General features: G+C 43.9%; 1 protein-coding gene across 4 annotated transcripts in view; it reads right to left on the bottom strand.

The window, feature by feature from the left end:
- The window catches only part of CCDC88A (coiled-coil domain containing 88A), a 110,672-nt gene extending 109,686 nt beyond the window's left edge, over window positions 1–986 (bottom strand). For all 4 annotated transcript variants that reach the window (XM_081101476.1, XM_081101473.1, XM_081101474.1 and 1 more), the window contains exon 1: window positions 48–986. In XM_081101476.1, the coding sequence (XP_080957602.1) occupies window positions 48–122 (75 nt within the window). In that variant the 5' untranslated portion in view covers window positions 123–986. The remainder of the gene's footprint in view (window positions 1–47) is intronic.
- Between the last annotated feature and the right edge of the window lie 11,592 nt (window positions 987–12,578).

Raw genomic sequence — 12,578 nt, 5'->3', positions numbered from 1 at the left:
GGCCACAGAGAATGCAGCAAAAGGTACAATGAAGAACACCCACTTACCCAAGTGACCAGAGGGCTGGTCATGAACTGCTCCAGAAGGGGAGTAAAAATTTCGTTCTCCATTTTACAGCTCATGTATTTGAGGGGGAAAAAAAAAAAAAAAAAAAAAAGGAACCACCACAGAAATACGCCTAAGGGGAATCGGTCACTAAACGCTGAAGTAGAAATCAATGAAAGTCTATGCTGGCACGGGAAGGAAACCCCATCGTGGAGGGGAGAGAAACGCTCTCCCACCTCAAAAAACTCCCCAGCGGGAAACGAGCCGAAATCCCAAGCAGCGGCTTCGACAGCAGCAGCCACGAGCCGCAGGCTGCGCTGCAAATGTCTGTACCGGGCGAGGAGGGGCAGGGCAACGGCATCGGGAGGAGGAGGAGGAAGGGAAAGGGGGCTGGAGCAGCCAGACAAAAAGCCCGTCCAGGCTGCCCGGCTCCCGCAGGAGCGCGATCCGCGAAGCTGCCTCCAATGAATTAACCGCAACGCGGGCTAAACGGACCACCACGTCGGATGTCACGGGGAGGGTGCCGGGCGGCCGCCGGGCTCGCCCTCCCTCCGCGCGCCGCTCCACACCTTCCACCCACCAGCGCGCACGGAGCTGCTGCGAACCGCGGCGCCTCCCCTGCCCGCAGCCCCTCACCAACGACAGGCAGGGCTCGCCCCTTCCTCCCCAGCAGACACCATCCCTCGGCCGCCCTCGCGCCTCGCCTCCAGCCCCCGTCCCCTCCCGGGGGGGTGGGGGCTTGACTGTGTGTCTCTAACCCCCCAGTGTTCGGAGCCCCGCCAGCCTTTTCAGGGCGCCCCTGGGAAGCCCGGGCACAAAACGGCCGCCGCACTCCAGCCTAGTCCTCGGCGCGCTCTGGAGGAGCGGGAGCAACGACTGGAGGACCGCAGTGCCGCATCACACCCCGGCCCTCGCCGCCCGGCCCCGGCCGCCGGCCCGCCGTCGGCAGGCGCGCGCCGCTCCCTCCGCGCGCAGATCCTTCCGCCGACTCCCCGCCCCTCCCGCGCCGCAGCCTCTGGATTGTGGGAGAAGAAAACCGCTGCATGAGCGCGCTCCCGAGCGCGCGCCCCCGGCCGGCCCCGCCGCCGCCCAGATCCTGGCGCCGGGCGCGGGCGCGGGCGCGCTCTCGCTGCAGCAGCTGCGGCGGCCGGCGCCTTGCTCGCGCCCAGGACGTTTGCCAGGGTCTGGGGGCGGGGATGGGGGGGCGGGGAGGCAGAGGAAGGGGTCTGTCTGCTCGCTCGTGCCTAATTATGGTTTATTTCCTCCCCGAGCGCCTTCTTTGATGTGTGAAGGAAAGAGAACCAAAGTCTCCTCTTTTAACCATGAGGGATGCAGACAGCGTTTTCGGACAGTTTGGTTTGATCTGGGAAGCGTGCTTTTGCCTGCAAAGCGGAATGGGAAAACTCATTGCAGCAAATAGCAACCGAGAGACTTGAGCCGCAAACTTGGTGTGTTTTTTTTTTATTCCTTATGTTTTCTTCTCCTTTTAAAAATCCAGTCCACGAAAGCGTGAGTTCTCTTCAAAGTTGCAAGTGAATGTAGCGGGATGTTAAATAACCAAAGCTGTCTTTCAACACGTTGGTATTCCCTGCCTGGAGCAAACGTGATTCAGACGTTGTTTGACTATTTGGCCATTTTAAAAAATCCAAACAAAATCAAGAGCTACTAAGAAGAAACATTTGGAAGTCGTCCAAGTTGGGTGACAAATAAATAGATTACATATTTGTCATAAATCTCTATGCTATGCACGACTGGAACCATCAAAGTAATTTTAGCAGTTCGCCAACAAAATCAAATGTTACTCTTCAAAGGAAAAATCAAGAAGACATTTTCCCTGGGAGAACATGGGCATATAAAATTTTTTTTGAGAGGGGAAGCGTATAAATATAGTATAGTTTTGCAGTGTGTACTCTTAATGTTTATACAAACATCTACTTTTGATTACTTATATGGTATTTTAAGTTAGTAGCAAAAATGGTTTTGTCATTACACTAATTAAGAAGCAGCACCATTTCTTAATTAGGTCATTGAGAGCCTGAGCTCTTCCTACCTAATTCAAATCCAGGCTCCGACACTTACCGGCTGTGTGAGCCGAGACAACTTACTGAACCTGTCGGTGGTTCACTTTCTTCATATGTTCAGCAGGAATAATAATTGGGTTAAATGAAATGGCAATGCATAGTGAGTGCTCTATAAATGTTGTTGAAGCTGTTTTCATCATCATTCCCCTTATCCCCACCCCCAGCCAAATGAAGAATCTTTAGGAAAAAACTTGAAATGTAACCTCTCCTACTTTACTTCAGTTATAGGAGAATGGCTCTCGCTTTAAGAGAAGAGAAATGCCCTTCCAAAATGCATCTCAATTAATATTAAGATGCATTCGTAGCACACTTTGCTAACTGGTAAACAGAGTAAAATCTCATATTGCCCTGGCCAGGACACAAACCTTGGATCATTCTAGTTGCTAGCAATTATTTCCTTCTTCTCTTGATGACTCTTTCTGAATCACAAGCCTTTACTTGGAAATGCGGACCAAGAGCAAGCCGGCACCAAAAAGGAAGCATTGCTTTCAGGAGCAGCCTAATGCCTGAGAGGTTCACTTTTCTTTGTAATCCCTCAGAAGCTGGACTAAACAACATGGCAGTGTCCGTGCATATACTGGGGTTTATCTTAAGACAGACCAACCTGCTTCCTTCATACATGAAAGACCCACAAAGTATTGATACCAAAGTACAAGAAGTTAAGGGCACTTTGGATAGTGATGACTGAACGGTTAGCCCAGGAGTTGTACATTACAATAGCATTGTTTATCCAGTTTACATTTAGAAGCTAGCCCGCACAGAAATCTGGATTCCCTTCTAAAGCCAGATGGCCCCACATGCTTCCTGGTCTATCTTTAGGTTTTACACACACACACACACACACACACACACTCAACAAAGAAACATGAGGAGTTAATTGTAAAAACAGGAAGCTTTAGACCAGACTGAGGTCTGGAGCAATTTATTTGAAAACCTACCAATTCACAATTCTCTAGTTTAACAGCAGCCTTAGAAATACTTTGTAATACCTCAAGAGTACAATCAGGAAACTTCTCCGTCTGGCAAAGGAGGGATTGTACATTTACACAATTTAATGGTTTTTGAATTGCAACGTCCTGTAACATTAAATTCAAAAGTTTGTTCCAATCCTCCTTTCACTTAGGAAGAGATTTCTCCAAGGTAGTTTTGTTTCATACTTAGTAGTCATTTATTTGTCCTGAATTCATCTTTTCTTAGAATGTTAAGTCCGGCAGGAAAGGACTTCGTAAAAATCATACCCATCTGGTTAGGGTCTACATGATTTGCTCTGCTCTATTCTAATCAGAACTTAAATGGACCGTGATCACATTCAGGGGTCACAAAAGAAAGATTACCTCTCCCCATGTATTATAATTGAGGCTCCCACTGCAGGTTACACATACAAAACATTGCCCATGTACAAAAGCACACATGTGTACCTCCATCTTGATCTATACTATGGAAAGTGATAGACTTACACTGAACCAGGCTCCTCGAAGATAAATATTTGCAAAACTAATCACATCTATAAGCTAGTATGCAAACAACAAATACATCTGCAGAATGGTATCATCTATCTAAATATATAAAAGGCTGTAGCTGTCCATCCGACTGGTAGCTATGATGCGCACTGACCACCAGGGGGCAGACGCTCAATGCAGGAGCTGCCATGACGCGTATTGGCCATTTAAAAATAAATGACACCAAAGACCTGATGCTGACAAACCAACACTCGGCTTCCCCCAAGTGGGACACAGGCCCCGTCACCACCCGGGAGCGACACCCTACCAAATCGTAGCCAATGCTGCCAAGTCCCCATGGTGCAAAATGAGGCCCACAGCGAGCCCAGCCAGGAACAGTTGCTGTGGGTGCCGGGTAATGACATCACGTAGCAATGCCTGGCTTCCTCTCCCTAGCGACTAGCCTCCTTGGAGTTCCTTCACCCCAGGAACCCAACTTCCTTTATAGCCAGGAGCAAACATTTTAAAGTTTAACCAAATGTTTGTGAAGCATTTTCCCGTGCCTCATCTCATTTGATCCTCACAGAAGTCCTGGAGTGGGTAGATAGGAGACTCAGTAGAATCCTATTTTCCTTTCATTAGCAAGACATGAATAGCAATATTAAAATATTTCTTCTAATTGATTTCCTTTCAATGTGCATGAATCCATGCACCGGGACCCTAGTTGTTTATAATACCCCCAAATTGAAATAACCCAAATGCCCATTGACTAATAAATTAATAAATAAAATGTGGTAAAGTCATACAATGGAATATTTTTGGCAATAAAAAAGAATGAAGTACTAATACATGCTACGCCGTGGAAACATTATGCAAAGTTAAAGAAGTCAGTCACAAAGGACCATCTTGGCATGATTCCATTTATATGAAATGTCCACAAGAGACAAATCTATAGAGAAAGAAAGTAGATTAGTGGATGTCTAGGCCTGGGAAGATTGGGAGGATATGGGGAGTTCACAGCTTAGAGTAAGGGGTTTCTTTTTGAGAAAATGAAAATAGTCTAAAATTGACTGTGGTGATAAATGCATAATTCTATGAACATACTGAAAAACCATTGAATTGAACACCTTAAATGGCTGAATTGTCAATTACAGTATTTCTAAAAAAATTGTTCAAAAAATTGGCACCATGGCCTCATAAATATTATTTTTATATGCTATCAAAAGATCCATTCTCAGGCCTTGGCCAGGTAGCTCAGCTGTTTAGAGCATCATCCCAATACACCAAGATTGTGGGTATGATGCTCGATGAGGGTACATACACGGATCAACCAATAAATACATAGATAAGTGGAATAACTCTCTCTCTCTCTCTCTCTCTCTCTCTCTCTCTCTCTCTCTCATTAATTTTTAAAAGTCCAATCTCTCACAGACTTTTCTTTTATTATTCTTTTCATATGTTTTTTATTGATTTCAGGGAGAGGAAGGGAGAAGAAGGGGAGAGATATAGAAACATCAATGATGAGAGAGAATTATTGACCAGGTAGGTGCCTCCTGCATGCCCACAATGTGGGGCATGTGCCCTGACCGGGAATTGAACCGTGACCTCCTGGTTCATGGGTAGACACTCAACCACTGAGCCAGGCTCTCATAGACTTTTCAAAGGAGTCTCCAAGTCCTCTTGATCTAATGAATAAGATTTTTAACTCACCTAAAACATAGAATGCATATGCTTTAGTTATCCAACGTAGTTTTAATAGGGATTATAATACAATGAGACAGAGAGAAATTAAGTACATTGCTTAACTTCTTTGAGCCTCGGCTGTAAAATGAGAATACATACTAATTTCACTCCCTACTAGACATTTGCTTAGTCCAGTGATGGTGAACCTATGACACGCGTGTCAGAGGTGACACGCGAACTCATTTTTTTAGTTGATTTTTCTTTGTTAAACGACATTTAAATATATAAAATAAATATCAAAAATATAAATCTTTGTTTTACTATGGTTGCAAAGATCAAAAAATTTCTATATGTGACACGGCACCAGAGTTAAGTTAGGGTTTTTCAAAATGCTGACACGCCGAGCTCAAAAGGTTCGCCCTCACTGGCTTAGTGAGTGGACTTGTTGCTCTGTCCTGTGTCTCAACTAGGCAGGGGAAAAGAAAGTTAAAAAGAGATGACAGGGCAGAGCAAAGGAGCCTTCTTTCAGTCCAATCTTCATTTATTCTGCTCAAATACTTCAGTGCCGTGTTCCAAAGTGAACCATCACAAATTCACCATTATATTCCATGCTACCATCCCCAGCTGAAATACCCTTTCCTGCTTTCTATCCTGGTCAACTCCCAATCCTCCTTCAGGATTCAAGTGTCACTCTCCGTGAAGCATTCTTCTTCTGGGTTGAGTTGACCACTCCCTCTTTTGTGCCTGCATAGTATCTAATCTCTTTATTTCATATATATTTATATATTTTTAAAATGATTTCTGAGAGGAAGAGAGAGATAGAAACATCAATGATGAGAGAGAATAATTAATTGGCTGCCTCCTGCACACACCCCAGTGGGGATCGAGCCTGCAACCCAAGCATGTGCCCTGACTGGGAATCAAACTGTGACCTCCTGGTTCATAGGTTGACGCTCAACCACTGAGCCACGCAGGCCAGGCTTTCCTTTATTTTTGCTCACATGTTCTTTTTCTGAGTAGATGGGGAACTCCTGGAGAGTGACTTGTTTTATTCATCTTTGTATACCTGACATTTAAGACAGCATCTCAGTCAATATCTCAAAGAGTCTTCCTTCAACCAGTTTAAATTCCCAACAATTGGCAAGAGCTCACAGCAAAGAAACTTCCGAAAAGGACTATTCTAATTAACTAATGACCTAGAAGGGGCATTAACGAGCAATTACTGCTTGCCAGAGAATTGGAAGAACTAAAAAGACACTGAGACCATAAAATAAATGGCTTTCAAGACAAATTTTTCCTGACTCTATATAATCTTTTCTCTGAGAGAAAAGCTTGGAGGAATACATAAACATCACATAATCTTTTACTTCTCAGATACTATATAATGATATTTTATCCTTTTCAACACCCAATAAGTTTATTTTTTACATTTTGTATCATTTTGAAAGAAATATTCTAGAAAGATGTTATAATTATCAAGGTTTCATTGCACAGGATATTCTGAACAGAAATTAACCTTTTAGTATAGAAATATGTCATCACAATTGACTTAAATTATTGTTTTTCACTTTTAGTATAATGATATATTCAGAGGCTCTTAAAAAGTGCAAGGATATTTGACCTACACTCACAGGTCCCAGACAACTATGTTTTAAATTTTTATTTTACTTGAGTAGTTTTTCTATTTTCTCTCTCTGTTGTTGGTTTTTGCTGCTGACAATATCAGTATCAATAGTCCCCATTCTATCTTGCTGCTTCTAATTTACTGTATGCAGGGAATTCACAGATTGTTAAAGTAATCTGAAGGATTTAATAATTTTTGAGTGAGGACCTGATGGCTCTTCTATGAGCAAAGTCCATGAATTGGCAATAGGCCTAAAAGTGTCTTTGGTGTAATGTTTTTGCTAACTGTCAGTTGCTTGGTCTTAGGTAAGGTGGTGCTATCCTATTTCTTTAACTACTTTGCTGTGGTATGACACGAAATACTCTTGTAAATTAATGGTTACTTACCAGGTATTTCCAGAATATGAGCGTCCTATCATGTGATCAGTTCTTCCTTTAACTCAAATCTGCTATAGATAGTGACTCATTCATTCCTATTTACAATACTGCTAATGGAAAGATACTAAATAAATGGAAACCTGATAGCTAGAGGAGAAAATAAAAACATGTATAGAAAAGGACAAATATTATGAAATGGAATTCCAAATGATGAAAAAAAATCACTCTCCTATTTTGATGATAAGCCTATCCCAAGCCTCTACTATCTACCCATTTCCATCCTGCAGACAGACATTAGCAATACCTAACTAAAAGAGAACCTCACCTATGTCAGAACAAATGATGGATCATTAATAAAATAGACAAGAATTTCATGTGACAGGCACTGTTCTCACAGTGAAGACCACAGAAATATAATTGATAAATTATACACTATGATACACAAGTTTAAAACCTAATAAAAGAATCACAAACTGCCGAAACCGGTTTGGCTCAGTGGATAGGGCATCGGCCTGCGGACTGAAAGGTCCCAGTCTTGATTCGGTCAAGGGCATGTACCTGGGTTGCGGGCACATCCCCAGTAGGAGATGTGCAGGAGGCAGCTGATCGATGTTTCTCTCTCATCGATGTTTCTAACTCTCTATTTCTCTCCCTTCCTCTCTGTAAAAAATCAATAAAATATATACTTAAAAAAAAAAAAAAAGAAGTGCAATTTGAAGAAAAAAAAAAAGAATCACAAACTGGCTATTGTTGATATAATGATACCATAGTTAGGGTATCTTTGAATTTGCCACACTGCTTTCCATTTAAGGTAAATCAGCAAGTAGTTTTTCACATAAAGCACAACTTGTGCTTTTAGGTTACTGAAAATAAATGTGTACTAAAACAATGAAATATTTCTAACCAAAGGAAAAATTCAGATCTGCTTCCATATAAAAAATCAATTACAAATGATAATAAGCGTTACAAATGGGGAAATATGAAGACATTTTATTTACTTCTGTTGAACAGCAGTAGAAAGGTGTATTTGAGTGTATGTATTTGATGTTCTGCTGTTGAAAGTTAAAATTTTCATGAAACATTAAAAATTTAAATGTAAATGTTTTATTTACTAATTTTCAATCACCATGTGACAGTTGAATCTTTTCTTAACATATTAGCTTGAGAAGATTCTCAGCCTCAATTTTATTCCATGAATTTCTAACCTAAAGATCTACTTTTGGTTTCTTACTAAAACAGCAATAGAAAATATTCAGTTGCATGAAACTGAACACATTTCATATTTTTAAAATTATTTTATGTTCTCACTAGAGGCCCAATGCACAAATTCCTGCATGGGTGGGGTCCCTTGGCCTGGCCAGCAATTGGGGCCAATCGGGGCCATCTCACTCAGTCCTGATTGAGTGAGCAATCGGGGCCGATCAGGGCCAGCCGGCCAGGGGGTGGGATTATGGGAGTTGGCTGGCCGCGGGAGGTTGACTGTGGAAGCATACTGACCACTAGGAGGCAGCTCCTGCATTGAGCGTCTACCCCTTGGTGGTCATTGTGTGTAATAGCAACTGGCCAACTGGTCATAATGGTTGCTTAGGCTTTTATATATATACTAGAGGCCCGGTGCACAAAAATTTGTGCACTCAGCGTGAAGGGGGGGTCCCTCAGCCCGGCCTGTGCCCTCTCGCAGTCTGGGACCCCTCAGGAGATAACGACCTGCTGGCTTAGGCCTGCTCCCGGGTGGCAGAGGGCAGGCCCAATCCCTAGGTGCAGCCCCTGGTCGGGCTCAGAGCAGGGCTGATTGGGGAGTTGGGGCGCCGCCCCCTGTCATGCACAGAGCAGGGGGGATTGGGAGGTTGTGATGCCACCCTCAGTCACGCTCAGGGTAGGGCCGATTGGGGGGTTGGGGCACCGCCTCCTGTCACACTCAAGGCAGGGTCGATGGGGAGGTTGCGGCGCCACCCCCTGTCACGCACAGAGCAGGGTCGATCAGGGGGTTGAGGAGCTCCCCCCTGTCACTCACAGAGTAGTGCCGATAGGGGAGTTGGGGCACCACCCCCTGTCACACACACAGCAGGGCCAATCAGGGGGTTGGGGCACCGCCCTCTATCACCCACAGAGCAGGGCCGATCAGGGGGTTGGGGTGCTAGCACTATCACACTCAGGGCAGGGCCGATGGGGAGGTTATGGCTCTACCCTGTCACACACAGAGCAGGGCCCGTGGGGTGGGGGGGTTGGGGCGCCGCACCCTGTCACACACAGAGCCGCAGGGCAATCAGGGGGTTTGAGTGCTGCCCCCTGTCACGCTGATCCCGGTGCCTGGAGGCATATTACCCTTTTACTATATAGGATAGAGGCCTGGTGCATGGGTGGGGCTGGCGGGTTTGCCCTGAAGGGTGTTCTGGATCAGGGTGGGGGGTCCCCACTGGGGTGCCTGGCCAGCCTGGGTGAGGGGATGATGGCTGTTTGCAGCTGGTCACACACCCTTCAGGGTGGGGTCCCCACTGGGGTGTCTGGCCAGTCTGGGTGAGGGGCTGAGGGCTGTTTTCAGGCCGACTGAAGCTCCCAACTGCTCCTTTTATTCTTTTTTATTCTGGGCCAGCTTTAGCTCTGGCTCCAGCTCTGAGGCCTCTGCTGCTGAAAGAAGGTATCTGGTTTGTTTGGGTTCTATAATCAAAACAATGTATAACTTCAGCTCTGAGATCCCGGGCTTGCTGAAAGCAGGTTTCTGGGGTTTTGTTTAGCTTCTATATTTGTTACACTGTTTCTTAAACTGCAAGCTCAGAGGCCGGCAAGGCAGGTGGGGAACGTTGGAGTCCTCTGTCACTGAAGTAAGCAAGCCTCATGTTAGTTTCAAGGTGCCTGGCTGCCGGCAGCCATCTTGGCTGGCAGTTAATTTGCATATCTCGCTGATTAGCCAATGGGAAGGGTAGCGGTCGTACGCCAATTACCATGTTTCTCTTTTATTAGATAGGACTAGAGGCCCAGTGCACGAAAATTCCTCCATTGGGGGCAGGGTCCCTAAGCCCAGCCTGTGCCCTCTCCCAGTCTGGGACCCCTTGGGGGATGTTCGACTGATGGCTTAGGCCCATTTCCCAGGGGATTTGGCCTACGCCGGCAGTCGGACATCCCTCCAGCAGTCTGGGAGCCCTCGGGGGATGTCTGTGGGGAGCAGCCCTAAGACATTAATCAGACATCCTTGGCGCTGCTGCAGAGGTGGGAGAGGCTTCCACCAATGCCACTGTGCTGGCCAGCTGTGAGCCAGCTTCTGGTTGAGCAGCACTCCCCCTGTGGAAGCACACTGACCACCAGAAGCAGCTCCTGCATTGAGCATCTGCCCTCTGGTGGTCAGTGCACATTATAGTGACCGGTCTTTCCCAGTCATTCTGCCATTAGGGTCAATTTGCATATTATCATTTTATTATATATGATAGATTATAAAAACAATGTTTCATTGTCATATTTGGGTAAATCACAACATAAAGAAGAAACAAAAAAAATCAAACCTCTAATTCTACCATTCAGAGGTTAATATAGTGCTGCATTTATTTCAATTTATTAAAAAATTGTACCACTATCATAACACATTAGAAAATACAACAATAATTAAAATTTGGACATACCTCTCAGTTTAAACTTTTTAATGACTGGACTTCAAGTGCTTTTTAATAACATTCATTATATGTTAAGTGTGTACCAATTTTTATTTTTATTTTTAAAAATATATTTTTATTAATTCCAGCAAAGAAGAGAGAGATGGAAACATCAATGATGAGAGAGAATCATTGACCTGCTGCCTCCTGCACACCCCTTACTGGGGTTCGAGCCTGTAACCTAGGCATGTGCCCTTGACCAGAATTGAACCTGGGACCCTTCAGCCCATAGGCTGACATTCTATCTACTGAGCCAAACCAGCTAGGGCCCAGGTTACCAATTTTTAAAACATCAAATTCCAAATTTCCAGAACCAAATTCCCAGAACCATATGTACATTTGACTAATACATCTTGCAGAAGAATAAAAGTGTCATTTCTGGATTTTAAGTATAACTGCAGTTATATATATTTGTCAGTGCATTCTCACTTTCTTCATTAATCAATATTTATTGAGCTACCATATGTGTGAGATAGCATATTGACATACAAGACCATAGAAAATTGTATCTAAATGAAGCCAAAAGAAAGAAAATGGCAAATATATCATTCAATCAATTCCTCAGAGGTTGGCAAACTTTTTCTGCAAAAACCCAGAAAGTAAATATTTTAGGTTTTTCATGCCACAAGGTCTCTGTTGCAACTGCCACGGTAGCATAAGGCAGCCATTGACTGTACATAAAGTAACAGGCCTTGCTGTGCTGTAGTCAACCTTTATTTGCAACAAGAGACGGTGGGCATTGTTTGTAGACCTCTACACTGGTATTCACTGTATTTACACTGGATCAGCAAAACAGAAAACAGGATTGAAGGTTTTTCTAGTCAATTAATTTTATAAATAATTAAATTAACCATCCAACTATATTGTATAGGCAGAAGAGTTGGTCTACAAGTTGTTTGAAAATGGATTTCGTTATTCTAGTGTATCAGGTATAGTTCAAATTGTTTTCAATTTCTCATGTTGTTAACATTGAAAACCTTTCCCCTGGGTATAAAACCATTTTGGGGGGAATTCTCTTGAGTCTCTGCAAGACACAGGGGACAACTTTGAAGTGTTTAACAGGAGAATTTAATGATGGGATGATTTAGGCAGGTGTGAGGAGTAAGTGGTAAATCGCAGAGAAAGGCAGAGAGGTCAGAACTAAATGCCCGCAAGAAAACCTATCTAGCACAGAGCTGCATGTGAATACTGTGGATGATACCTAGATCCATTTCTATAGATTCTTTGATAGTCATACAAGATGGAAATTCTTTCCAAAATGCCACGACAAAACAGAGGAACCTGGTATATGTTGACAGTAAAATGCCATAACATTTGTGGCATATAGTTTGGCATATATGATCTGTTAATGAAAGGTTTAAACCAAACCTTTTTTTTTTCTCACTTGAGGATATGTTTTTATTGACTTGAGAGAGAGAGAGAGAGAAACTTCTATGTGAGAGAGAAACATCGATGTGAGAGAGAAACATCGATGTGAGAGAGGAGCATTGATCGGTTGCCTTCTGAACATGCCCGACTGGGAATCAAACCCAAAACCTAGGTACGTGCCCTGACCAAGAACCAAACTCACAATCTTTTGGTGCAATGGGACGATGCTCCAATCAGCTGAGCCACCCAGACAGGGCCCCAATTTTTTTTTTTGATTGACAAATACCAGTATAAAATATCAGTGCCTTTCAATGTCT

Source organism: Myotis nattereri (genome assembly GCF_964212035.1).
Source record: "Myotis nattereri genome assembly, chromosome: 10".
Lineage (NCBI taxonomy): Eukaryota > Metazoa > Chordata > Mammalia > Chiroptera > Vespertilionidae > Myotis > Myotis nattereri.
This window is presented reverse-complemented; position numbering and strand designations above follow the sequence as displayed.